This window comes from Abramis brama, assembly GCF_963993115.1.
Source record: "Abramis brama genome assembly, chromosome: 20".
Classification (NCBI taxonomy): domain Eukaryota; kingdom Metazoa; phylum Chordata; class Actinopteri; order Cypriniformes; family Leuciscidae; genus Abramis; species Abramis brama.
In genome coordinates, this window is record NC_139982.1 from 17900811 (window position 1) to 17926971 (window position 26161).

The following is a 26161-nucleotide window of genomic DNA, read 5'->3' on the forward strand; positions in this document are numbered from 1 at the left end:
AAAGGGGATACATGGAGCCCCTATTCACGTAATAGTGTCACTCACCACTAAGGTTACATTACATTAGCATGGCACTGTTACAGTATGGCTATGGCTAATGTTAGTCATCTCAAAACATAACGGAACACTTACCGCAGCAACAGGTGATCCAATTTGTCCTGTCTTTATTATCGATGGGATGGCTGTATCCTTTAGCACGCGTTTCATGGTCCGTGTGGCAACTTGCATTTTTACAAAATAGTCGTCTATAGTAAAATGTTCAGAGCAAACGAAATACTTCGTGATGCTGTTTACAGGTGTGTTTAGTAGCCATCGATTCATCAGGTCAGCGTTTTTGGTTGGAATTCTATGAAACATCATAGTATTACCTGGTCTCCCCTGTTTATTGTCGCAGCTCTTTACAATACAGCGAACACTCATGATTGTAAACTATAAATTTACTATCTAGTAATTGCTGACTCTATTACTCCAACTCTGAGCGAACTCTCTGCTCCTCACCACAGGGCGTCTCGTGTGCTGCGCTAATCACTCCGCCCAAGTAACGTTAGCTGTGCTCCTACGCCTAGTGAGAATATAGTTCCCAGTATAAATACGATTAAAAATGGTCTCTGTCTCATATAGCCTTGTTATTTGTACACGCTGTGACTATACAGATCAGATCACAACATGTAAATAGGAAAATGTTTGCATTATTTTGTCACTTATTGGGATTAGTATGCTACCATTATCCATTTACATCCAGTCTTTGTGCTAAGCTAGGCTAGCGGTGGGTGCGTCAAATAACACTTACAGAACGCACAGAAATAAAAAAGGTATGTATGGACTTATCTAACTCTGGGGGATACTGTGAATAAGCTAAAGTCCCAAAAAGTCGGAGTGTTCCTTTAATGAAGTAAATAAGTAGATTTTATTTAAGTTTTTTTGTTTTCATTTACTTAGTTTTATGAAATTATAATACTCCCTACAATTATGTAAACATTGCTAATTTCTTTTTTATAAATAATCATGAACATAAATTAACATTTTCTCTATATTTTTCACAAATCACACAATTAAAATACAATTAAACAGTTTATTTATTTTTCAGTCATCAAAAAATTCTTCATACAAAAATGGACATTCACAGTCATCTCTTGACACAGGTGCATTCAGTAAAACTTCAGAATTATACTGTAACCCTTGTTTTAAACATAAAAATGTATTTAAAAAAAATTCATGCAAAACATTCAACATTCAAAACAGCACTCTGAAATAGTGAACTTTAAAGAATACCATTACAATTTTAATGTATTAAAACATCAACAAATGAAAGTTTAAACAGTTCTATCATACCATAGCATTTAATACAACTTCATCTTCAATCTTTGAACTTTTGGGGAGAGTTTAAAGGACGAGTTTGGTATTTTACACATAAAGCCCTGTTTTCAGATCGTTTCTGATTAAATAGAACGGTTAAGATTGAAATTTGGACACATGCTTCTGCAGTGGCGGAGCCAGAGGGGGGTCCGGGGTGGCACTGGACACCCCTGACATGCGATTGGCCACCCCGAGTGCCACCCCAAAATTGTATTTGCTACTGGCAGTTGCTGATGCTGATTAAAAAAAAAAAAAATTACGTTCGCCGGCAGCGCGGCGCGCGCGCAGTTTTCAAACGGACGAGCAGAGGACGAGAGATAGTTGCAAGATACCGAACTTCACCGAATAAGAAAACATCATAGCCTATTTGAAGTAAGTTTTTAAGGTTTAGCATCAGGGGGGTGTGCTCCGAACACATTCGGCCTAATACACGCATACAGTAGGCTACCTTGCCGTGTGTACGTTGTATACAAATGTTCTAGCTAATGTGAGGATAGGAGATCAAAACGCAGGCAAAGAAGAGCAGAAACAAGCGATATCATAATGCGATCACTAGGACTGTGAAGCTTTATGGGTGTAGGGTGTTGATGGACTCGTTCTACTGTGTTTTGGTCATCATTAAATCTGATCTAGATGTAGTCTTTGATAAAAATACGATTTTCTCAGCTTTTTGCTCATGTTGCTTTTTATGAAACTTGCTAACATTCAAGTGGTGATAAAAGAGACGCACAAAGCTAGAATAAAACAGATTTTTTATTTTTTTAAAGCACAGGGTCTGTTCTTTCTTTTGGTATGTTCAGATATTCATACAATACATTTTTTTTACTGGAAAGAGTTAAGATAAAAATGTTGGTAATTGGATGATGATTAGAATATAATTGGAATCATATTTTAAATTTGGCATATTTTTGAACAGGGTCAATTAAAAAGAAAGGGAGAGATAGGCTTTAAGAGTTCTTTTTAATAAGCACAAACATAGTCCAGTCATTTTATGAAAAAAGGTTTAACAAATTGCAACAGAAGCAAACTCAAATAATTTTGTATCCTCATATGTCCTGAGTAAGGAAAAAAAGTCCAGAAGAATCCCATTAGGGGAAAGTTTTGAAAACTGTTTCTGGGGATTCACTTTTTATTTTACCTTTAGTCTTCAGCATTTTCCTTACCATTGTCTCCTGTTCTTCCTTCAGACTCGTCCCCCAGAAACAGTCCCACGGACCCAGCCCCAAACCCCGTCTCTTAAAAATGAATAAAGGCTGGTTTCTAAAGTACTTCTTCCTGCCTCTATGTATTAATGCTCATGGGTAGCCTAAATGAGTTACATTCAGACCTTAACATTAAGTATTTTACAGTTATAACAAGATTCAACCAGACATTTTCACCTGGCTATACCCAATGTTTAGATCTGTTGTGCAAATTAGCACATACATAATTAGATTATGCACCATTTGTCCATGTTAACAAACAATTAAAAAAAAAACTTGTAATACATTTTTTGTTTGTCTTGATGCAAGTAATCAACTCAGTAATTTTCATGGTGATATCTAAAGGTTAAAATTTTTACCCTATTCACGTAAGAAAAAGAATGAATAGGTGTATGAATAGGATATATTTGGGTCTTTTTTGAAACTTTCCCCTAATGGGATTCTTCGGGACTTGTTTTTCCTTACTTAGGACATATTGAGGATTCAAAATCAGTTGAGTTTGCTTCTGTTGCAATTTGTTCAAGGTTGACCCCCATTTTGGCTTAAAATGACTGGACTAACAGGCAGATCAGATGCAAACAGACCCCAGCCCTTGCATCACCACTGGCTAGTCAGAGTCAGTGTGGTCAGACTTCAGGACCAGCAACAGTTCAGAGCATCTACCAGACACAGGCAGTCAATCACATACCAAATTCAGGAATTTAAGTTGAGAAGATTTTGCCAGATTAAAAGGATAGTTCACCAAAAAATGAACACAAAAAAAATTATAAATTAAATAATTAGAATTAGAAAGAATAATTATAAATTATTATAATGAAATAATTATGTTGTATTAAATCTTCCTAGGATAAGATTTTATATTGATGGGCAATAAAATTGTTTAAATTTTTCAATGTCTGCTTGATGCCTGCTATATCTAATTAAAAAAAAAATTTTTGTTGTAAATGTTAGGGTTTTTTTGTAAATAAATGCAGCAGTTCATAACAGACACATTCTACGGTATCTTATCTTCTTGGTGCTTCAGCTTTGTTTTCTGCAAATATTTTGGATGTTCAACATTATAGACACAAACAGAGTGACCCAATTCCTTCCATAAGCTTTTCCATTGTGTGTGTGTGTGCGTGTGTGTGTGTGTGTGTGTGTACCCCCGCAAGTAGCAGTGGCCACCCCCTGGCCACCCCATGTATAAAACTCTAGTTCCGCCACTGTGCTTCTGGCCCGAGAATTTTCGGTTTCTGTGGTAGCAAAAAAAAAAAAAAAACATTTCCGTTGGCGGAGTAATACCGTACCTCACAGCACATCCAATACAAGTCAATGGAGTTAGACAAAAACTATGATAAAACCTGTTGGAAAGCATATTTTACAGCGATTTTTGTGTGAGCACATCAGTGAACACCCCTGACCACTCGGTGAGTTTCACGTCTTTGTAAACGAAAGTTTAATGCATTTTAGGAAGGATTGTTCCAGTGCACATATGCATTCATCTTCGGAACACAAATTAAGATATTTTTGATTAAATCTGAGTGCTGGATCACTCCTCCATAAGCTTCTAAGACACTATAACTTGCTGGCCCAGAAAATGTATTAAAGACATCGTTAATATAGTCCAAGTGACTACAGTGGCTCAATCTTAAGTTTATAAAGCGACGAGAATACTTTTTGTGCGCAAAAACAAACAAAAATAACGACTTTATTCCACTTTTCATTTCCTTCTCTCTGGGCCTCGGGTCTTTTCACGTAGTGTTTAAGCGCAGTGCGTCTGTGTTGTACGTCACACGTAGGCTCACTATTGGGCGACGCTGGTCATGTGTGTGATACGTGGTGACAAAAAAAGTATTCTTGTCGCTTTATAAACTTAAGATTGAGCCACTGTAGTCACTTGGACTATATTAACGATGTCTTTAATACATTTTCTGGGCCAGCAAGTTATAGTGTCTTAGAAGCCTATATGGAGGAGTGATCCAGCACTCAGATTTAATCAAAAATATCTTAATTTGTGTTCGGAAGATGAGCGAAGTTCTTATGGGGTTGGAACAACATGAGGGTGAGTAATTACTGACAGAATTTTCATTTTTGGGTGAACTAACCCTTTAAGTGTAAAATACCGAACTTGTCCTTTAAGAAGGCTGGATACATCGATTGGATTTTCCCCATCAGCACCATGGACAACCAGTATTTTAATGATGTGCTGAGTGATGTCACTGCAGCTGTCCTCCTGCATACAGTTTAGAAAAAGAAAAAATATAATTATTTTGAGAAACAAAAATATAAAGTGACTTCATTATCATAACAGAATGAACACATACATAATCGAAACCATATGGTCTTTTTTAGTATGTTAACCCTTTGATGCGTACGATTAAACCGGTGTGATTATATAGTGCATTTCAGGCATTTTAAACATTTTACACCTAAGTATAGTTACCACACACATTGTGTAGGTAACTATAAAGTTTACTCTCTTTTTTTCTCCCACTTCACCGTATTCAGTAAGAAAATTCAAACTTTTCCATACAACAGTCAACCAGTGTTGCCAGATTGGGCGGGTTCCCGCCCAATTGGGCGGTTTTGAATTTGATTGTGCGGGTAAAAAAGGGTTTGGGCGGGTGGACAAAATTTGGGCTGGTTTGGGGTCAGTTCGGCGGTTTTCAAACATCTTCATTTTAAAGTCTAATTGGTTAAAAAACTAAACTAAAGTGTGCATGTAGTCCATAAAATCAGTCATCATGACATTACTGTACACACACGCCCATGCAGAGTCAGCTGGCGTTAGTGTTGACATCACCGACGAGCACGCACTTTTAGCCAATCAGTGATCAGCAGGCAGATGTGATTGAGCGCGAAGTTGTAGCTGTATATTCAAGTGATCGCTAATGCCAAAGTGATATAGCCTACTAAACAGTAAGTTTTATCTACACAGTAAAGAGTAAGATAGTGAGCAACTCTAAAAACGTACACCTGGTGGGAGATAGATGGTGAATATAACTCTGAGGAGAGCACAGTTGAATGACTTGAAATTAAATGAAATATGGGACGTGAAATATGTCCATGGCCATGTGCACACTAGCCTAACCTTACCAGACATCGGCAACTTTTACACCGTCCAGATTGCAATACTCGATCCTGACAGCTGCTGAAAAAGGTTTGAATCAACGATGAATGAGTTTGACTGCTAAATTCTGCGTTATGTTCTGCAATGTGTACTTCCGAGGGTTAAAGTCATCGGTTCATTTCTTGATTGCCGTTTTGACAGTGTCCATCTGGACATTTTAGTCATATTGGCTAATTCTCCTTAATTATTGCCCTGTTTTGATCTGTTTTCCTGGAATTTTATTTTTTATTTTATTTTATCATTGTTATTTTGTTTTAAGGAGATACAAATTGTGCTTATCAACCTTGAATGACATGGTAATGAAAATATATCATATTATTTTGGCGGCAGTAAAATTTTTGGGCGGTTTTTTCTTGTAGTGGGCGGGTTTTGGTGAGCTTTTGGGCTGGAAATCACTGTCCCAATCTGGCAACACTGCAGTCAACGGTAACGTTAGGCCTACTTCAGCAGGAAAGCGGTTAACGTTAATTTTAAGGCCTAATCATGTTAGCAAGCTACTAGCAGTTACAACGGTATCCAATCAGTTTGAATTTTTTACACGAAAAACAGTGTTTTATCTATAAAACTATTGAAAACTTTTCCGATTAAATATACGTTAACTAATGTAACTTAGGAAGTGAAATGTAAGGGTTAACGTTATAACGTTAATGTACTGTGGATACCCAGACGCGTTACACTAATATGAGGTCATGTTATAAGATGAGCATTAATGTTTATTGAGTCACGTAAACAAGAATCATCAATCAAAATCCACACAGACCCATGTTTTATTAAATGTAAAACAGAAAGACAAACTTACCTCAAACACGACAAAAAGCAGCCACGCTGCAGCTCACCAATCCGTCTGACCCAAAGTGGCAGTTAGACTGTCTTGTCCAAACACGCATGTGCGGATTCAAACGCGCTATACTTTTCGATTAAAATTTACTTAAAATTACTATGTTTATGTGAAGTGACTATAAAATGTTTAAATATTACAAGCAAATATATAATAAGATTTACTCTTTCCAACCAGTTAATTTATTACATGAATTAAATGTGTAGATATTTAAAATTTTACTTAGAAAATTCTAGTTCTCATTGAATTTTAATTTTATAAAGTAAAAATTATGATGGTTAATTTAATATATATTACTATACCAAAAAGTTTGTTTTTACAGTGCAGTAATGTAATAACCATCTATTAGGCTATGTTATGCACTGTATTGCATTCTTCTTAGAATCTACACAAAGCCAGACAAAAGTAAGCAAATGAAAGACAATTCATGAATTTATTTCATGATTCTTGATATCTTTTACAAAATTCCCTGCATTTATGGTACATTTACATGGCGATGTACTAAAAACAGAAAAGTTTTTCCTTTGCTTTTTTCACGTACAGACAACATTGTCATAACGATCCCCCGTTCACAAGATTCTGCGAAAACGTCTTAAAACACTGTACTATGCTGCCAACTACTATAGTACTATAGTAGTTGGCGATGTCCCTTTGTAAAGAAACAAACATTAGCCTACTCACTTAGACTGAACACGCAATATGCGTCTTTGTTGCTTACATGCGACAAAAACGGTATCGTTTTCAAAAACTTTTTTCAGTTTTTAGTTGAAAATGGTGTTGTATAAGGCCCCTTAGACCTTCAAAGATTAAATGGCTCATGAACATGTCAAAGTGAATAGGTCGAAGCTACACGCTAAATTGGACGCTTCAATTAAGTGAAGTGAAGTCAAAGTAAGGCAACCCACACTTGGAATTTGTCCTCTGCATTTAACCCATCCAAGTTAGTGCACAAACATTAGGAGCAGTGAGTAGTGAACACACACACTACAAACCGTGGACATACACACCCGGAGCAGTGGGCAGCTGTTCACTGCCGCTGTGATTGTGAGGTGATATAGTGTCGCCGATCATCTTTAAAGGGACAATGTGTAGTTTTTTAGGCATTTTATTATCTAAAATCAATATTTTTATTCTTAAATATGTCCTCAAAGGTGTACAAATACCTCTGCCAATGATCTGACTTATCCTTGTAAACGAAGAATTTATTATCTTTATATGGGACGGGTAGGTCCACGGAGGCTTCCATGTAGTTCCGCCATCTTGAAAAACTATAATAGCAGAGAGGGACAAAAAGTACTAGGCCAACGCGTTTCCACAACGCGTTTTCGTTCTGAAACCAGCAGAAATGGAGGAGCAAAGCAGTGAGAGGCGCTTGTCACTGCCCCGGCAAGTTTAAAAGGCTGCACTGTACGGTTAGTCACAGGATAAGGAGTCCTCGTCGTCGAAAAAGTAAGTAAAAGACCGTAAAAACGAAACGTGACTGGAGATTACAAAAAACAAGGGTTAATGTTGGGATAGCTTTTTCCAGGTGGAAAGAGCTAATGCAGGAGAAAGCTTTCAAAAGAGACGCTGAAGTTGCCTGCTTTCTTCTCGACAGGTAAGTCAATGTTACGGTCTTAATTACAAGCTTTTTTTCATTGCTTGGTTGTGTACTTTATTATATAGACAGACAGCAGAACTCGATGAAGTGCTATTAAAAGACATCCTGTCATAGCTTTATGGTACGTAACGGCTACCGTAGATGCAACACGCATTTGAAAAAGCGAGGAGCTGGAGAGCAATATTCGTTTGAATTCAAAATACAATTTCACCACTAGATGGGTGAAATTCCTACACATTGTCCCTTTAAGTAAATATTGTTTCAAAAAGGCAGTATATTAAACGGACAACAATGAAACACATAAGCAAAAGGACAATGGAATGTCTGTTCTCTGTTGCCTTTGATGTCACAGCTCAAGAAAGACAGTGAGCTCCAGAGCTCTCACATAAACATTTCAGATACATAATTTAATTTGATGTGACCCTAACAGTCCATTATGCATATGCTCTAGTCATTGAGTGTATGAGTTGGACACTTCCTATTGCAGTACATTATGGGATTGAATGAGTGCACTTTATCATTTCCACTGTGGTTTCAGATTTCACTACAGAATGTCTCACAAACGTCTCATAAGGCTGTTTTGCATGTTCAGCAACATTCCTTCAGCCCCTGCCCTGCCCTTGTGCACTTACAAATTTAACAAGTACATAATCCATTCATCTCTTTCTGTTAGCATTATACTCTTTCTTTTAACCTACCCAAAATATTCATTAGTTTTAGTTTTAGCATCTTGCATCATGTACAGCAAAAGTAGTATAGAGAACAACACTAAATTAATTAACTCAAGTTAGGCATCAAGGTTATAATTCCTCTGTAGAAATATATATAAAAAAATCGGTGCAGAAATGCTTATAACTGCAAACAGATTACTAGATAAGCTAAAAGAGTGGCAATAGGCTATATAAACATAGTTAACACATACTTGTCAGAAAAGCTACAGATCTGGTAACCAAAATATAAAATAATCAGCTTCCTCAAAGAGGCCACCCTTAGTTCAAAATCAAAGACACATGACACTTGTTACTTTAAATATTCCTTAATGCTTCAAAACATTTTCATTTATTTAATTTATTAATATCTTGTTGTGCCAAATTTACTTTTTGACAATGCTCTTATTGACTGTAAGATCAGACAGTCACACATTCTAGTCACACCTCTGCTGTGTAACAATTGCTATACCCTTTCCTGCAGACGTTAGTCCTTCCCCTTTGTATATGCTTTGCTGGCTTCCTACCACACCTTTCTGGTATATTAACAAGAGAGACTGTTTTATACCTCACTGACACAGGTCTCCTCTCCTGGCAGGTTATAATCTTAAAGAAATGAACATGGCGTTTAAGAATCAGAGGATTTTGAAAATGATCTCCATTCTTTCTGTGAGTACAACCTTGACCGTCCTCTTGATGAACCGTCCAGAACAAAGGACAAATTGTTCAAATAAAGAAGAGCCAGTCTTGAATCACTTACTAAAGCAGGATGTTGGAGAACTACAGGCTTGTTCTGCTATTATCCAAGGAGACATGGATGGAGTGGACAAGGACAATTTCAGGAATCTCATGACCTCGAAAAAGAAAACATCCCTGCTATCAGAGTCATTTTATCTCAACGCAACCAAGGATTGTCCATCCTACATCCGAGACAGAGGGTTTCTGACGCTTTCTCTCAGTAAAGAGGAGCGAGATTTCCCCATTGCTTACTCCATGGTGATCCATGAGAAGATTGAGATGTTTGAAAGGCTCTTAAGAGCCATTTACACTCCTGACAATGTGTACTGTGTTCATGTGGACCAGAGGTCTCCTGAGATCTTTAAAGAAGCAGTTAGGGCCATTGCGTCCTGTCTGACCAACGTGTTTGTAGCCAGCAAACTGGAGAATGTGATCTACGCCTCCTGGTCTCGAGTTCAAGCAGACATCAACTGCATGCAGGATCTGCTCAAGTCACCCGTCCAGTGGAGGTATCTGCTCAACACCTGTGGCACTGATTTCCCCATTAAAACCAATGCTGAAATGGTTCAGATCCTAAAACAACTGAATGGAAAGAACAGTTTGGAGTCTGAGACTGTAGAGTCTAAAAATTGGCGCTGGCAGTATCATCACAATGTTACGAACGATGTGATTCGGACCGATGTTAGAAAGTCACCCCCGCCAATACAGAGCCCTATGTTCTCAGGAAATGCTTACTTTGTGGTTTCAAGAGAGTTTGTGGATCACATCATTAAAAGAAAAGAGATTCAAGATTTCATGGAATGGGAGAAAGACACATACAGTCCAGATGAGCACATGTGGGCTACGTTACAGCGGATGCCTTCAGTACCAGGATCAAACCCTCCAAACAGAAAGTACGAGCAATCGGACATGAACGCAATTGCTCGTCTAGTAAAGTGGAGCTACCATGAAGGAGATCTAAAGAGTGGGGCTCCCTACCCACCATGCACTGGGACGTACAGACGGGCGGTGTGTATTTATGGAGCTGGGGACTTGAAATGGATTGTGAAGCAACACCATCTTTTGGCAAACAAGTTTGATCCAGAAGTAGATGATGTGGCGATCAAATGTATGGAGGCTTTTTTAAGGTACAAAGCTATTTATGGTCGATCATTACTAACAGTTAATAAATCTGACATTATTTTATGATGCCAGTATGTGTTCAATAACTGTCTAGCATTTTTTCTAAATATTGTCAATATGATTTTCTATTAATTTAATTGGATAGAAATGATGTAAGAAAATATCATGAATGTTTATTATTTAGTTTTTAAACTCTTTTTAAGTTATTGGCAGGATACGAATTGATCTATACTACCACAAATGTATTAGATATTTTTTTCCACACATATAAAATTATCTAAATTTGTGTCATTCTATCCATAAAAGCCTGTGTGTGTGTATATATTTATGTCAAAATTTTTGCAAAAAATGTGTCTTTGACATTATAAAGTCAGTACTGTGCAATATTAAGGACAAGCAAATACAATTTGCAGTTTTCTTTTTTTTATTCTAAAGGAGCTCATAATAGCAGTACAGTTAAAAAAAAAAAAAAAACACTCCATCATGTCCTGTTCTCTGTAAGGGAAATGCTGACGCAATAGTGAATAAATATTGCAGTGTTGTATAATATTCACGATGACAATGTGATTTTTGTGTGGAAGTTTACTTGCAAAAACATAACATACAAGTACCCCACCCTCCCAAACCATTAATGAAGGTGAATTGGAAAAATGTTACTGGTTCAATTCATTTTTGATTGTTTCCTTACTGTCTCCTTTCCACATTTCTCCACGTTCTCAAATCAAATAAGACAAAGCAGTAAACAATATGTGGTATAACTATGAGATGTTCAGTGAGCAATGACAAACAATGCCAGATTGTGGCCCTAAAAAAAACATTTCAGTCATAAAAATATATTAATCTTTCTCCTTTATCGCCTTTTGATATAAATATAGACATTTAAATGTAATGAAAAACATGCATCGACTAGTTCAAAAACAGAGTGCCTTAACTAAGGGCAAGATATAGGAACTAGAACATGTTGACAGTATCTACTTATTGAAATGATACATAAAAGGTTACTAAAATGTTTAACGCACAGAAACCAGATATCATCTTACAGGTGTTTGGCACACAAATGCAACAGGGAGAAAAAAGGTAACAAAGTAACAGGCAATCAAAGCTTTGAAGGGATAGATCACTCAAAAATAAAAATAAAAAACTGACATAATTTACTCACCCTCATGTTGTTCCAAACCTCTGCAATATCTAAATATGACTCTTGTGAAGACAAAAGGAGATATTTAGCAGAATGTACAAGATGATCTATTCCATTCAATGAAAGTGAATGGGGACCACGGCTATTGAAAAGAGCAGCTTAGACATTCTGCTAAATGTCTACTTTTGTGTACCACAGGGGGAAAAAGTAATGTGGGTTTGAAATGCCATGAGGCTGAGTAGATAAGGACAATTTTCATTTTGGGTTGAAATATTCCTTTAAAAGGCACTTTTCTGACATCAAGATCTTGCGTTCTCCAGTTAAAAGAAACCCAATACATTCTCTTATTCTTCCAGCTTCTTCAACTCTTCTTCTAACTCACTCTGGCACTGCAGCAGTTGCTATCTCCACTTTTCCATGCATGTCCTTGTCAATCCTACAAAGAAAGAGAAGAAAAAGAAAAATGATAACAGTAAGGGATAAGAATAAAAACTATACCAACACTTCAATTTGATTAGAAAAGAACAGGAGGATTTTTTCCTCCACATAATTCAATACAGAGAGAACAAAAAGATGGTCTCATGACTTTACACTCAAAGGTTTAGTTTGATCACAAAGACAACTTTTCGATTGAGGTTAAAAACATTGTTATACAAGCAAAACAAGCATTTAAATCAATTCATGTGCAACTTGAGTCAGTTGATTCTGCACAAACTGGCTAAAAAAATAAATAAAAAAATATAATGAAATTTATGAAGCTTGTACACATGTTAAACTGGTGTGGGTGGTTTTCAAGGTTTTGCCATAAGGCTGCTAAAAAGTTCTGAGTGTTTTTAGCACGATATGATATGGAAAACAATGTCTGTAAGTGTACTCTGACTCTTAACTCTCTGTATTGTCCTTACTTTGAGTTTTACACATTGCTTCCTGCGACGTGTACAGTGGGACATGCAGTGAGCAGTGAGAATGTCCATCAGCCAGGCATGCATTTGAAAAAAAAAAAAGTAAAGCACCCGTGATTTAACTGTTCAAATCCTTCACCATAAAATATGATTCACTGGCATGTTCATACATACCATACTAACAGTGGCAGAACTGAGAGGACAGAACGTCAGAATCTAAATCTGTGAGACGTTCATTGCAAACATAAGCAAGTTAGTGCATTTGGCCAAAGACCTGAATGGAATTAATAACAGTAGGCTAATTGGATGACTCAGATTTGGTGTTTGACTCCCATCTAAACAACACTTCTGTCCCCCGCACCCCACTTTATTATTATTATTAATATATGGCCACTTTATTAGGTACACCTTGCTAGTTCTGGGTTGAACCCCATTTGCACAAGCGTCGCGACGAACTTCCGCTATTGTCAGAAGTCGGCATATCAGTTTCCGGCTGTCTTCATCGGCATCCGCTGTAAACAAACAAGATAAGTGCTGCTGTTGTACGAAATATAGAGATACTATGTGCGTGACACATCTAAGTTTCTAAGAACTGTAGGTGGAAAAACAAGTTTTTTGTGACATGCAATATTTATTTTATTAAAATTTAAATGGTAAAGAAAAGGCATGAGAGTCGGCTGTTTTTGTCAATTTACAGTTAAATATTTGACCACTTGCTTGAGCAACTTAATATAAGTAATGCATGGAATAATAGCCCTACGTTGTTTAAATTGTTTAAACGTGCATGCGTCCATTAAAGAGCATCTTGCAGGTAAAAAAAAAATCTAAATGAATATATAACCGTGTATGAAAATACCATATGAAAAGATAATGCAGGATTTAAAATGTTTTAAAACGACATAAAGACACCAATTTAGTAGATAAAGTTGACTGCTCGTACAAACCGCTTTTTTTCAACATCGCGTCATTTTACGTCACACGAGGGAGACGTGTGCTGTGCTCTGCTGCAGCTCAGTGCAGAATAGGTTGGTATTCAGTAAGAGCGGTCGTGAGTCAGTGTGTTTTCACTAGTTTTTGTATTTCAATTTATCATCGTCATGGTAAATTTATGTGTTTGTGGAGCTTGCAAAAACTCCAGCCTGTCAGGACATCGAGTACACCGGTTTCCTAACAAGAAAAAGGACGGTGCTATCTTTCGTGCGTGGGTTTGTGCAGGTGAAGAGACGGGATTTCTCTTCCGCGTCGCTTCGGAAAACGCGGTCGTGTGTAGCGTTCACTTCAGATCGGAGGATTATCGTCCCGGCGATATGATGGAGTTCAACATGGGATACCGAAGTAAGAACCGGGTGAGACTCAGAGCTGGTGCGGTTCCTTCAGTGCACGCATCTTCGGGTTCTCCCGCCAGATGTAGGCGCGAACATCAACTGGCAAACGCAATGTAAGCGGAACGAAACTGAGCTACTCGTTATTGTGTTTGTGTGGACCGTTTATCAGTTTGGACCAGTGCAGCGCGAGCCTGATCAAGCAACACTGTAACTGCGAGATCCAGTAAATAAAGCATTTGAATTCGCCACATTAGTAATAACATCGCTGCAAGATCTAGTGAGAAATATTCACATTTCTCCATTTTTAACGGATCAAACAGCGCTGACGTGGAAACCAGGAATAAACATGAACATGCAATGAATGAACGAACTATCCAGTGTCCACAGATCAGCAACATCACCATGTCTTTACTGTAGTAGTAACACTAACTGCAACCATGGAAGTTTGGCATTTTCCACTAAGGCCCAGTATGCATCCACTTCCCTGCAACACTGACTTTCCTCAGCTGTAAACATTGCCTCGCATTTCCCACACAAGCACCTATGGAACAAAAAATGTATCCGGAATAAATATCTCTGTCTCTCGATGAGAAACCGCTAAGTTATATCACCTAACGTTAGTCTGGGCGGATATTAATGAGCATGACAAACGCCTGATCAAAGCTTAGTTTCTGTTATTGTAAGTTCCAATATGTTCTGTCTAACATTAATCCTGGCCTGTCCCTGCTCTCTTGGCAGCCTAGCAGGCTCATAATTGTATGGCTGTGGTCCGTCAACAATTTCCTCAAGCGTCCGAAATGTCATTGCGATCCACTTTTCCTTGTTGTTTGAATCGACCGCTCTCCCTCGTGCTACGTCACGCCCGTCACGCCCATTTTCAGATGCGGAAGTAAAATTTTCTCACAAAAACGACTCCAGAAGCTACTGTAGCGCATTTATAATTTTTTTTTAAAGAAAATCTAGTTCCTACATTATTTTTCTATACATTGACTTGTTGGGTCTTCTAACCTGCAAGATGCTCTTTAAAGAGTGTAGGTTATGTGTACAAAGAGAATCGCAATGCTGAAAAAACATTTTATTAAATAAAAGTTGCAGCGTAACTTCTGGATTTTAAATAAAAATAGTAAGTGTTTGTGGTACAGCCGTGAATCAGTTATTCACTGCAAAGGCATCATATGTGAAGCACTATAGCGCGTGCTGCTCCTGCACCGCACACACACACACACACACACACACGGAGTATGTGGGAAACGGCCGTAAGATCCACCTACAGTTCTTAGAAACTTAGATGTGTCACGCACATAGTATCTCTTTATTTCGTACAACAGCAGCACTCATCTTGTTTGTTTACAGCGGATGCTTCGTCGCGACGCTTGTGCACATAGCCTATTCTTCATAACATAGATTCAACAAGGTGAACTGCCACTCACTGGATATTTTCTCTTTTCAGACCAATCTCTGTAAACCCTAGAGATGGTTCTGTGTGAAAATTCCAGTAGATTACCAGTTTCTGAAATACTCAAACCAGTCCGTCTGGCACCAACCAGTTCAACCACATTTAAAGTCACGCAAATCATCTTTCTTCCTCATTCTGATGCTCAGGCACTCGCTCGTGGGTGAAAACGTAAAAATATTTGATCAGATGTGCCTTTCGTTTAGACACCGATGGCGTTTTTGGGGCTTAAAGCAAAAAAGTGAAACCAACCTCCAGAATGGAAATCTTAAAAAAGCTCCACCCGTCTAAAGGGTAAAAATGCAAAAGTCTGCTAGACAGTGAAGGCACCGATCTGCTAACGGTGGCTCTCGTCGCGCGTAACTTACTTCACATTGCCACCTAGCCGCCTGGAGTGCATACTACATCGAATTTCACACACTTTTGCGTCACCATATGCACGCAGATTTCCCCCCCATAACGCTCGTCTAAACGCAGAATAAAAAGTGATAACGCAACGCCACTTTTGCGTTTTCTCTTCAGATCGTTTCCGTGTAAACATAGCCTCAGTTTGAACGTCTGCAGATCGTCTTGACCATGACTGTATGCCATAATGCTTTGAGTTGCTGCCATGTGATTGGCTGATTAGATATCAGCGTTGACAAGCAGCTGAACAGGTGTACCCAATAAAGTGGCCGGTGAGTGTATAGTATATGCATAAAAAAGTAGTTGTTTTTAGCATACAACTAAATGAGTCTACCAAAATAAAATAAAGAAAAATAAAATATTCTAATAAATCAATAACCTTATAAAGAAATTAACTGCCTCAGATGTTTTTATTTTTAAAAAAAAAATTTTTTATGGTGAACACAGCAAGGAATCTGAAACTGTAACAGCGATAGGACAAAAACTACAGGAAATATTGCTTGCCTCACTGGATTTTTTCATGCAAGTCAAAACTTTTTGCTTAGGAAATGTGACAAATTGTGCTCAATGTAAAATTAAAAAGTGCAAAACAGCTGCATTAATCAAAATAATTATAGTTAGATGGCACACAGAAGAAATTTAGCATCTTGATGACAATCAAGGATGAAAAGAAACTCAAAAAGCAACTTTTGGGCCAATGACCAAGTATAGGTGGACACTTACACTGTAACAAATTTCTGTAGTTTTCACAGCATTATTACTGTAAAATCAGCAAAAGCTTACTGTAGAATCTGTATACAGCATGTTACTGTAGATCTGCAAAGCATCATGGTCAATTTTCAATGGCGGGTAAATTCTACAGTAAACATATTTTTTCTGTGAATCACAATACAGCAATTTCTAGAGGATTTTTTTTTTTTTCAGCCATGGAAAGCTGAAAAGCTACGAGATTACACATTTTTATCGGAATTTTAACTTCAGAAAGGTAACTTTGATGATTTATTTCCACAGTTTACTCTTGTTAAGTTACCTATTTGTTTAACTTTAAGAGTGCACCGAGAGAGAGAGAAGTACCGAGCGGCCCACTTCCTAGTAAACTCGTGTCTTGTGTGCATTTTATTACCAAAAAAAAAAAATCTATATATATTTGCGCATAATTTCGATAGATTTTCTAATCTGGCAACATTCGATAACGTCATCATGAATAAAAATTAAATTGGAATTAATCTGTTGTGATGTAACGTTATCTGTTGGTGCGCTAGCCGGAAATATGATCCCGTACACTTGGATAATTTTTCTCTTGCTTGCTGAAGTCAACTGTCACCGCCGACGAGTCGACGACACTGCGTGCGCGTGAAGCACTGAAGCCAGCCGACTCCCGACAGAAAACGCAGCTAGAGGTAAGACTTAACACATTTTTCATAGGATTATGATTTTTCTGAACCTCATCGCATTGCAGAAAAGAGATTGTTGATAGCCTAATTTGAAGCGCCATTCCCGACATGTGTGAGCATATTACGTTAGCTGCTACAAAAGATTTGTCTTATCTGCAACATTACATTTATAACGTCTTCAGTTTGATTAAAGAGTACGTTTAGCATTGTTGAATAAAATTAATTTGTAATTATGTATGTGTTGGTGCGGTAACGTTAGCTATTTGAATAATCTCACTCGTTTTTTTTTTTTTTTTTGCCTGCTGCTAACGTTGCCGCCAGAGGAATCAGACATTTAAGCGGGCCGAGTCAAAAGAAAACGCAGCCACAAAACTTAATTAAAATACGACATTTTAAAGGATAACTTTAAAGTTATTTCCTCCCCCAACCTTCACCAACTTCATCGCTTGCAGAGGGTAAAGTTAGCCTAACTTACACTGTTGGTAGCCTAATTTGAAGTGCCATTCTCGACTTGTGGGAGAATACTGTATGTATTAATATTGTTCTTATCTGGCAACATTACATTTATAACGTCTTCAGTTTGATTAAAGAGTACGTTTAGCATTGTTGAATAAAATGAATTTGTAATTATGTATGTATATGTTGGTGCGGTAACGTTAGCCGTTTGAATAATCTCACTCGTTTTTTTTTTTTTTTTTTTTTTTTTTTTTTGCCTGCTGCTAACGTTGCCGCCAGAGGAATCAGACATTTAAGCGGGCCGAGTCAAAAGAAAACGCAGCCACAAAACTTTTAATTAAAACACGACATTTTAAAGGATAACTTTAAAATTATTTCCTCCCCCAACCTTCATCAACTTCATCGCTTGCAGAGGGTAAAGTTAGCCTAACTTACATTGTTGGTAGCCTAATTTGAAGTGCCATTCTCGATTTGTGGGAGAATACTGTATGTATTAATATTGTTCTTATCTGGCAACATTACATTTATAACGTCTTCAAGTTTGTTAAGGAGTAACGTTAGCTTTGTTGAATAAAAATTTATTTGAAATTGTGTATTAATGTATGTGTTGGCGCGGAAGCCGTTTGAAAAATCACTCGGTTTTTTTTTTTTTTTTGCTTGCTAAACTTGGCGCCTAAAGAATCAGACATTTAAGCGGGACGGCTGATTCGAAAGTTTTATTCATTCGAGAGTTTTATTAATGACTCGTGAAAGCATAATAATATACTCGCACTGTATTAAGATTTTTCGAGATCTTACTCTTTCTTTTATTTACCATTTGGTTCTTTTCTTTCAGGTTGCAGCAAAGACAAGGCCTCAGCAATCGTTCCAGGTACATAAGTGACATGAACTAGCATGCATACAATGTTTTTCAAATGCAAACAATGTTGTTTCTCTTCGGACACAATCCCTAGATATGTCAAACACGTTAAAGTGCACAGAAACCGTGCAAACTTCAGGTATCCATGTGGGATTTCGAAATGTCCTTGTAATTTCAAGACATTTTGTGCGTTACAGACACACATGTACCGAAATCACTCAAAACATAAACCAGCTAGATCTCAGAAGTGTGTGAATTTGAATTGTCAGGTTGAGGAATGCACTTTCAAATCTTCACATCTTTCAAGTCTCTGTGAGCATTTAAATATGCATATTAGGGATGGGGAAAAGATTGTTTGCCCTATCACATACACTCACTCACTTACTTGTGCTCACTCTCGCACACACACACACACACACACACTCGCGCACACACACTCGCTCACTGGCGCGCACACACACACTCACTGTCCCTCGCTCACTTACTTGCACTCACTCACACACACACACACACACACTCACTGTCCCTCGCTCACTTACTCACTTGCACACACACACTCGCGCACACACACTCACTGTCCCTCGCTCACTCACGCTCACACACACTCGCTCACTGGCGCGCACACACACTCACTGTTGCTCGCACTCTCACTCACTTACTTCCGCTCACTCACTCGCGCACACACACTCACTCGAGCACGGACACACTTGAGCACGCACACACTCGCACACACACACTCACTGTCCCTCGCTCACTTACTTGCACTCACTCACACACACACACTCACTGTCCCTCGCTCACTTACTCACTTGCACACACACACTCGCGCACACACACTCACTGTCCTTCGCTCACTCACGCTCACACACACTCACTGTCCCTCGCTCACTGGCGCGCACACACACTCACTGTTGCTCGCACTCTCACTCACTCGCGCGCACACACACACTGTCCCTCGCTCACTCACTAGCGCTCACTCACTCGTGCACACACACATACACTCACTCACTTACTTGCGCTCACTCACTCGCGCGCGCGCACACACACTCACTCACTCGAGCACGCACACACTTGCACACACACACTCACTGTTCCTCGCTCACTTACTCACTTGCACACACACACACACACACTCCCGCACACTCACTGTCCCTCGCTCACACACACTCACTGTCCCTCGCTCACTGGCGCGCACACACACTCACTGTTGCTCGCACTCTCACTCACTCGCGCGCACACACACACACTGTCCCTCGCTCACTCACTCGCGCACACACACTCACTCGCGCACACACACACTCACTCGAGCACGCACACACTCGCGCACACACACACACTCACTGTCCCTCGCTCACTTACTCACTTGCACACACACACACTCACTGTCCCTCGCTCACTCACGCTCACACACACTCGCTCACTGGCGCGCACACACACTCACTGTTGCTCGCACTCACTCGCGCGCGCACGCACGCACACACACACACACTGTCCCTCGCTCACTCACTAGCGCTCACTCATTCGTGCACACACATACACTCACTCACTTACTTGTGCTCACTCTCGCACACACACACACACACACACACACACTCACTCGAGCATGCACACACTCGCACACACACACTCACTGTCCCTCGCTCACTTACTCACTTGCACACACACACACACTCGAGCACACACTCACTGTCCCTCGCTCACTCGTGCTCACACACACTCGCTCACTGGCGCGCACACACACACACTGTCCCTCGCTCACTTACTCACTTGCACACACACACACACTCGAGCACACACTCACTGTCCCTCGCTCACTCGTGCTCACACACACTCGCTCACTGGCGCGCACACACACACACTGTCCCTCGCTCACTCACTAGCGCTCACTCACTTGCGCACACACACACACACTCACTCACTCGAGCACGCACACACTCGCACACACACACTCACTGTTCCTCGCTCACTTACTCACTTGCACACACACACACTCCCGCACACTCACTGTCCCTCGCTCACACACACTCACTGTCCCTCGCTCACTCACGCTCACACACACTCGCTCACTGACGCGCACACACACTCACTGTTGCTCGCACTCTCACTCACTCGCACACACACACACACACACACTCACTCGAGCATGCACACACTCGCACACACACACTCACTGTCCCTCGCTCACTTACTCACTTGCACACACACACACTCGCGCACACACACTCACTGTCCCTCGCTCACTCACGCTCACACACACTCGCTCACTGACGCGCACACACACTCACACTCACTGTTGCTCGCACTCTCACTCACTCGCACACACACACACACACACACACACTCACTCGAGCACGCAAACACTCGCACACACACACTCACTGTTCCTCGCTCACTTACTCACTTGCACACACACACACTCCCGCACACTCACTGTCCCTCGCTCACACACACTCACTGTCCCTCGCTCACTCACGCTCACACACACTCGCTCACTGGCGCGCACACACACTCACTGTTGCTCGCACTCTCACTCACTCGCACACACACACACTCGCACACACACACTCGCACACACACACTCACTGTCCCTCGCTCACTTACTCAATTGCACGCACACACTCGCGTACACACACTCACTGTCCCTCGCTCACTCACGCTCACACACACTCGCTCACTGGCGCGCACACACACTCACTGTTGCTCGCACTCTCACTCACTCGCGCACACACACACACACACACACACACACTGTTGCTGGCACTCTCACTCACTCGCGCACACACACTCACTGTTGCTCGCACTCTCACTCACTCGCGCGCACACACACACACACACACACACACACACACACACACACACACACACACACACACACACTCACTGTTGCTCGCACTCTCACTCACTCACTCGCGCACATACTCAACCCATTGTGGAGGACCGTTAAAAAATAAAACATTCTAGTCTTTCTGTCGTGATGTCGTGAAGCATCGCAGACGTGACGTAGGTTGTCGCCCACTATGGCACACTATACGAGATAGTCTACAAATTCTACACTGTGCATACATGTGCAGGCACACTACCTGGCTGTTCATTAGAGGATGTTATGAAAGTGATCTGTGTAGCAAAGTTTTTTTGCCAAACAGTAAACCATATCAGATTGAATGATGTGCAATGTCAACTTAATTTTTTCAGGAGAGTCCATTCTGGGGGCAAAAAAGTGGATGCTTTCCATCGAGGGCAGAGTTGTCCTCCAACTGAGTGACTGTTCCGAATTCACTTCTGCTCTTGCTGTCCTTTTTGCATCATACTATGTATTTAACATGGAATATCCTGAGGAGGCAGCCACTACATTAGAATTTATCCAGAGGTAAGCACTTATTTGTTGTTGATATATTTTTGACTAGGAATGGGAACAAATATTTGAGTACTCATTCTTTAACCACCTACCCGACTAGTAAAATACTTCTCAAAGTGTTTATTTGGTTTATATGGACTGTTGTGTAATTGTTAAACATCAAACTTTTATTTTAACTCACCATGCAAATGGTAGAAAAGTAAGCACAGCTAGTCTACAGTCAAAATTTCATGGACATCACATTTTCTTTTCTTAACTTTAATACTAAAGTACTTGGTTTTTAGAGTACTTGACTTCTAAATTACTCAAAGTTCCCATCTCTACTCTTCACACTTCTATAAATGTGCTCACTGTAATCTGTAGTACACTCCAATGCTGCAGCAAGTCCCTCTATCAGGGTTCCCCGCGGGGTCTTAAAAAGTAAAAAATTCTGAACTTTAAATTTAAGTCCTTAAAACCACTTAAAAACCGGCCAGATTGTCATCCGCAGTCTTAAATTTAATTTAGTCAGGTCTTAAAAAGGTTTTACCCTCGTTCATTTCCAGAAATGCTGGCCGCAGAAAGTTATTACAAAGTAGCAAAAAAGTAGCAAAAAAGTATCGAGTTGTAGCCTACAAAGCGGAGCTCTAGAGCAGGGGTCTCCAACACGTCGCTTGCGTGCTACCAATAGCTCATGGCCTGATTTGAGGTAGCTCGCCAGAGGCCGTTCACATTCTTATGACAGGTTTTTTTTTTTTTTTCTTGGATAGAGTAATGCATGATGTTTTTATTTACAGATTCTTCATCAGGATAAATCCGGAGCACAGCAAGTGCAATTCGAAGGTCCAGATTAGCAGAAGAACTGGGAAGGTGGTCCAAAGAAAAAACGAGTCCCTCAATCCACACGTGGCATCGTTCATCAGGGACTTCATTGAGTATGACTGGAAGAACAACTAATACCAGGTGAGACTGTTAATTGTTAACTTGAATACTCTGAGTTATTGTCATTCTAAATCCCACTTTTAACCCCAGGTAAAGGAACATTTAAAAAATTGTAATTTAGAAATTGGGTTATCAGCGCTTTTTACCAGGGGCTGCGTGTTGTGCTGTGTATCTAAAATAGAAAAAGCATGGAGTAGCTATCACAATAATTCAAGGCTTTTACGAAAACATATACATCTTGTCAAAAACTTTAGCTAAATATGTGTTCTATATTACATATTTATTATATTTTTACTTATATCATTAAATAAAGTTGTTATTATAAAAAAAAAACGCATTATATTTAATTATTTTTAACCTTATAGGTATAGCGGAGGATTTTTTACTTCCGGGTGGGTGACCTATACTATTGGTCCTCCTAATTGTCAATCATTCTGGTGAATCAATCAAACTTTTCAAAAAGTGGAGAGGGCGGGTCTTATCTAAAATTCGGAAAGATCCTCTGCTATACCTTTAAATAATAGCCTACTACCAGCTGATAGGGCTTTCTGTATGTTTACAGCATTAGGTGAGTTGGGGTTTTTTTCTTGAGAAAAATTAAGGCCTATCTTGTGTGTAGCCTACCTAATATTTATCCAAATGAGTCAATATTAAATAAAATCACAATAATTGAATTGAAATAATAAAAAATCGTAGCTTACCAGATATTGTACCATGTAAACATTGTAACATGTTGTCACTAAACCTAATAAAATTCAGTTTAGTTACTAAAATGTTAGTGACAATCACATACACTTATTGTGATGCCATTTTTTTTTACAATAATTTTTTTTATGTATTTTAATTTTCTGTGCATAATTTATTTTGTTAAACTACATAAATGCCATTATCTGTACCGTATCCCAACTGTTACAATAAAACATCAGTTGAGCAATATAACATGCATTTTTATTCAGTATATAAGCAATATTTTGCTTTTTATGTTAAAGACACTATTGATACCGTGAGAAATTTACATTCTCAGGAAAATAGCCGCTTATCAGTTAATCGTTAATCGATCGATAAGGTCTATCAACTAATGATTAATGAATTAATCGATAATTTGCAACCCTAGTTTTGGTTTATAGAGAAGTGGACATTGTATTACATGTTGATTGGCTTAATTAAATGATCCAATCAAACTTTTATATATATTGTCATCAACCCATCTGTCTTGCTTATAAACTTTTCCATTAATAATTAATTTCTTCCACTGCAGGGTAGAAGACTCCAGCCCATGATGTTGACTAGTTCAGGCCGGGTAAAAGACTCCAGCCCATGATGTTGACTAGTTCAGGCTGGGTAAAAGACTCCAGCCCATGATGTTGACTAGTTCAGGCCGGGTAAAAGACTCCAGCCCATGATGTTGACTAGTTCAGGCCGGGTAAAAGACTCCAGCCCATGATGTTGACTAGTTCAGGCCGGGTAAAAGACTCCAGCCCATGATGTTGACTAGTTCAGGCTGGGTAAAAGACTCCAGCCCATGATGTTGACTAGTTCAGGCTGGGTAAAAGACTCCAGCCCATGATGTTGACTAGTTCAGGCCGGGTAAAAGACTCCAGCCCATGATGTTGACTAGTTCAGGCCGGGTAAAAGACTCCAGCCCATGATGTTGACTAGTTCAGGCCGGGTAAAAGACTCCAGCCTATGATGTTGACTAGTTCAGGCCCTGTTTTTTAAGGAAAAATAAAGTTCTGGGAGAAAACAACATTCAGGGACCAAATTCTATTGTTCAAAATCCTGCTGTTTTTAAATCATTTAATTTGTCTTTTATACCTTCTAATTGAAAAAAAAAAATGTTTTTTTACTATGCTATTTTTATTTTATGAATTTCGAAATTTAAATTGTGAAAAGTTGTCAATAAATGGCATTTTTGTGACAAAAACAGTGTCTTCATTTTACAGCACACAAAATTAATGCAGTAATCCCTATTACAGTAGTAAAATATGTGGGGTGATGAAACACAGTACTGTGATTATTACTGTAAAAAAGTTTACAGTATTTTTTAAAGTTACTGTGATTAAGTTTACAGTAAGCGTACTGTGAAATGAACTACAGCAACTTACTTGCTAATTGCTGCCAGCAAGTTGCTGTAAATTTCACAGTATTCTTTTTACAGTGTAATAAAGCCAAACGCTTAATTGTTAGTTTCGTGCAATTCAGATGAAGTCTACAGAGATCTGGCAGGGATCTCTGGAATGAAAATACAGATACCTTTTACGTTTTTTCCTATTTTTTTCTTTGTCAAACCTTAGAAGAAAGGCAGGGAGAAGGGGTTAGGGCATAGAGAGTTTCTGAAGATACCACAGCCAACAGCAGCTAGTACTTAGCAGCAGATCAGACTTTCAATAAAATAATTACAAAGCTGGAATACTGCTGAGAGAAGAAAACAGTATGGAAGGTAATTTAGGTATTTAGCATTGTCCAGTGAAATGCATGCACAGTAGAAACAGATTTTTCCTATAAAAAACAGGAAGTAGTGCTCTAACAGGCAGAAGGAGCATACTAGAGGGATACTTACTCTTTAATACAGCCTGGTATGGAAACATACTCCATCGGAACAAGCTCAGCCAGGTCTGTCAGGCTGAACACATACTTGATTTTCTGGCTAAATTTTGAGCTGTAATTGGACATTTTGCATTGAATAAGGCAGCGTTAAGATATCAGGTCATTGCAGAAAAACAATTCATATCCAAACATATCTGAAGATAACTAGAAAAGGACTGACCTTATAAAAGGTTTCGTGGGGGCCAAGGGGGTGCAAATAAACCAGGACGGGTGCACGATTATCAAAGACTTCAAATTCTTCCTTAACCTTTAACAGAACAATGTCGTGCGAACATAAATTTTTATTTTGTTTTCAGGGTTCAGAGATTGTATATATTAAAAGTTTATATATATTGGAACGGTAAGATTTTTAATGTTTTTAAAATAAGTTTCTTCTGCTTACCAAGGCTGCATTTATTTGATTATAAATACAAAAAAAAAAAACAGTAATATTGTGAAATATTATTAAAAATGGTTTAATTCAGAATATTTACAAATTTCTATGTGAATATATAGTAAAGTGTAATTTATTCCTGTGATCAAAGCAAATTCCTGAAAACAGCATCATTACTTCTTACACTGCATTACATTACATTCTTCAGAAATCATTCTAATATGATGATTTGATGCTCAAGAAACATTTCTCATTATTATCAATGTTGAAAACAGTTATTTACATTTTTATTTCAGGA

At 39.0% G+C, this 26161-nt stretch overlaps 1 protein-coding gene and 2 long non-coding RNA genes across 3 annotated transcripts in view; 2 read left to right on the plus strand and 1 right to left on the minus strand.

The window, feature by feature from the left end:
- Positions 1 to 9339: 9339 nt before the first annotated feature.
- The window catches only part of LOC311071236 (beta-1,3-galactosyl-O-glycosyl-glycoprotein beta-1,6-N-acetylglucosaminyltransferase 3-like), a 43387-nt gene continuing 26565 nt past the window's right edge, over positions 9340 to 26161 (plus strand). Inside the window, exon 1 of the mRNA XM_084095520.1 lies at positions 9340 to 10740. Coding sequence (XP_083951646.1) covers positions 9431 to 10740 — 1310 coding nt within the window. The 5' untranslated portion in view covers positions 9340 to 9430. The remainder of the gene's footprint in view (positions 10741 to 26161) is intronic.
- On the minus strand, positions 11082 to 25880 carry LOC311071238. The gene is made up of 4 exons (XR_014603797.1): positions 25651 to 25880; positions 25444 to 25542; positions 25137 to 25172; positions 11082 to 12249 (listed from the first exon to the last, which is right to left on the minus strand). It is a non-coding gene; the product is annotated as an uncharacterized lncRNA (long non-coding RNA).
- On the plus strand, positions 21543 to 24183 carry LOC311071239. The gene is made up of 3 exons (XR_014603798.1): positions 21543 to 21974; positions 22739 to 22904; positions 24142 to 24183. It is a non-coding gene; the product is annotated as an uncharacterized lncRNA (long non-coding RNA).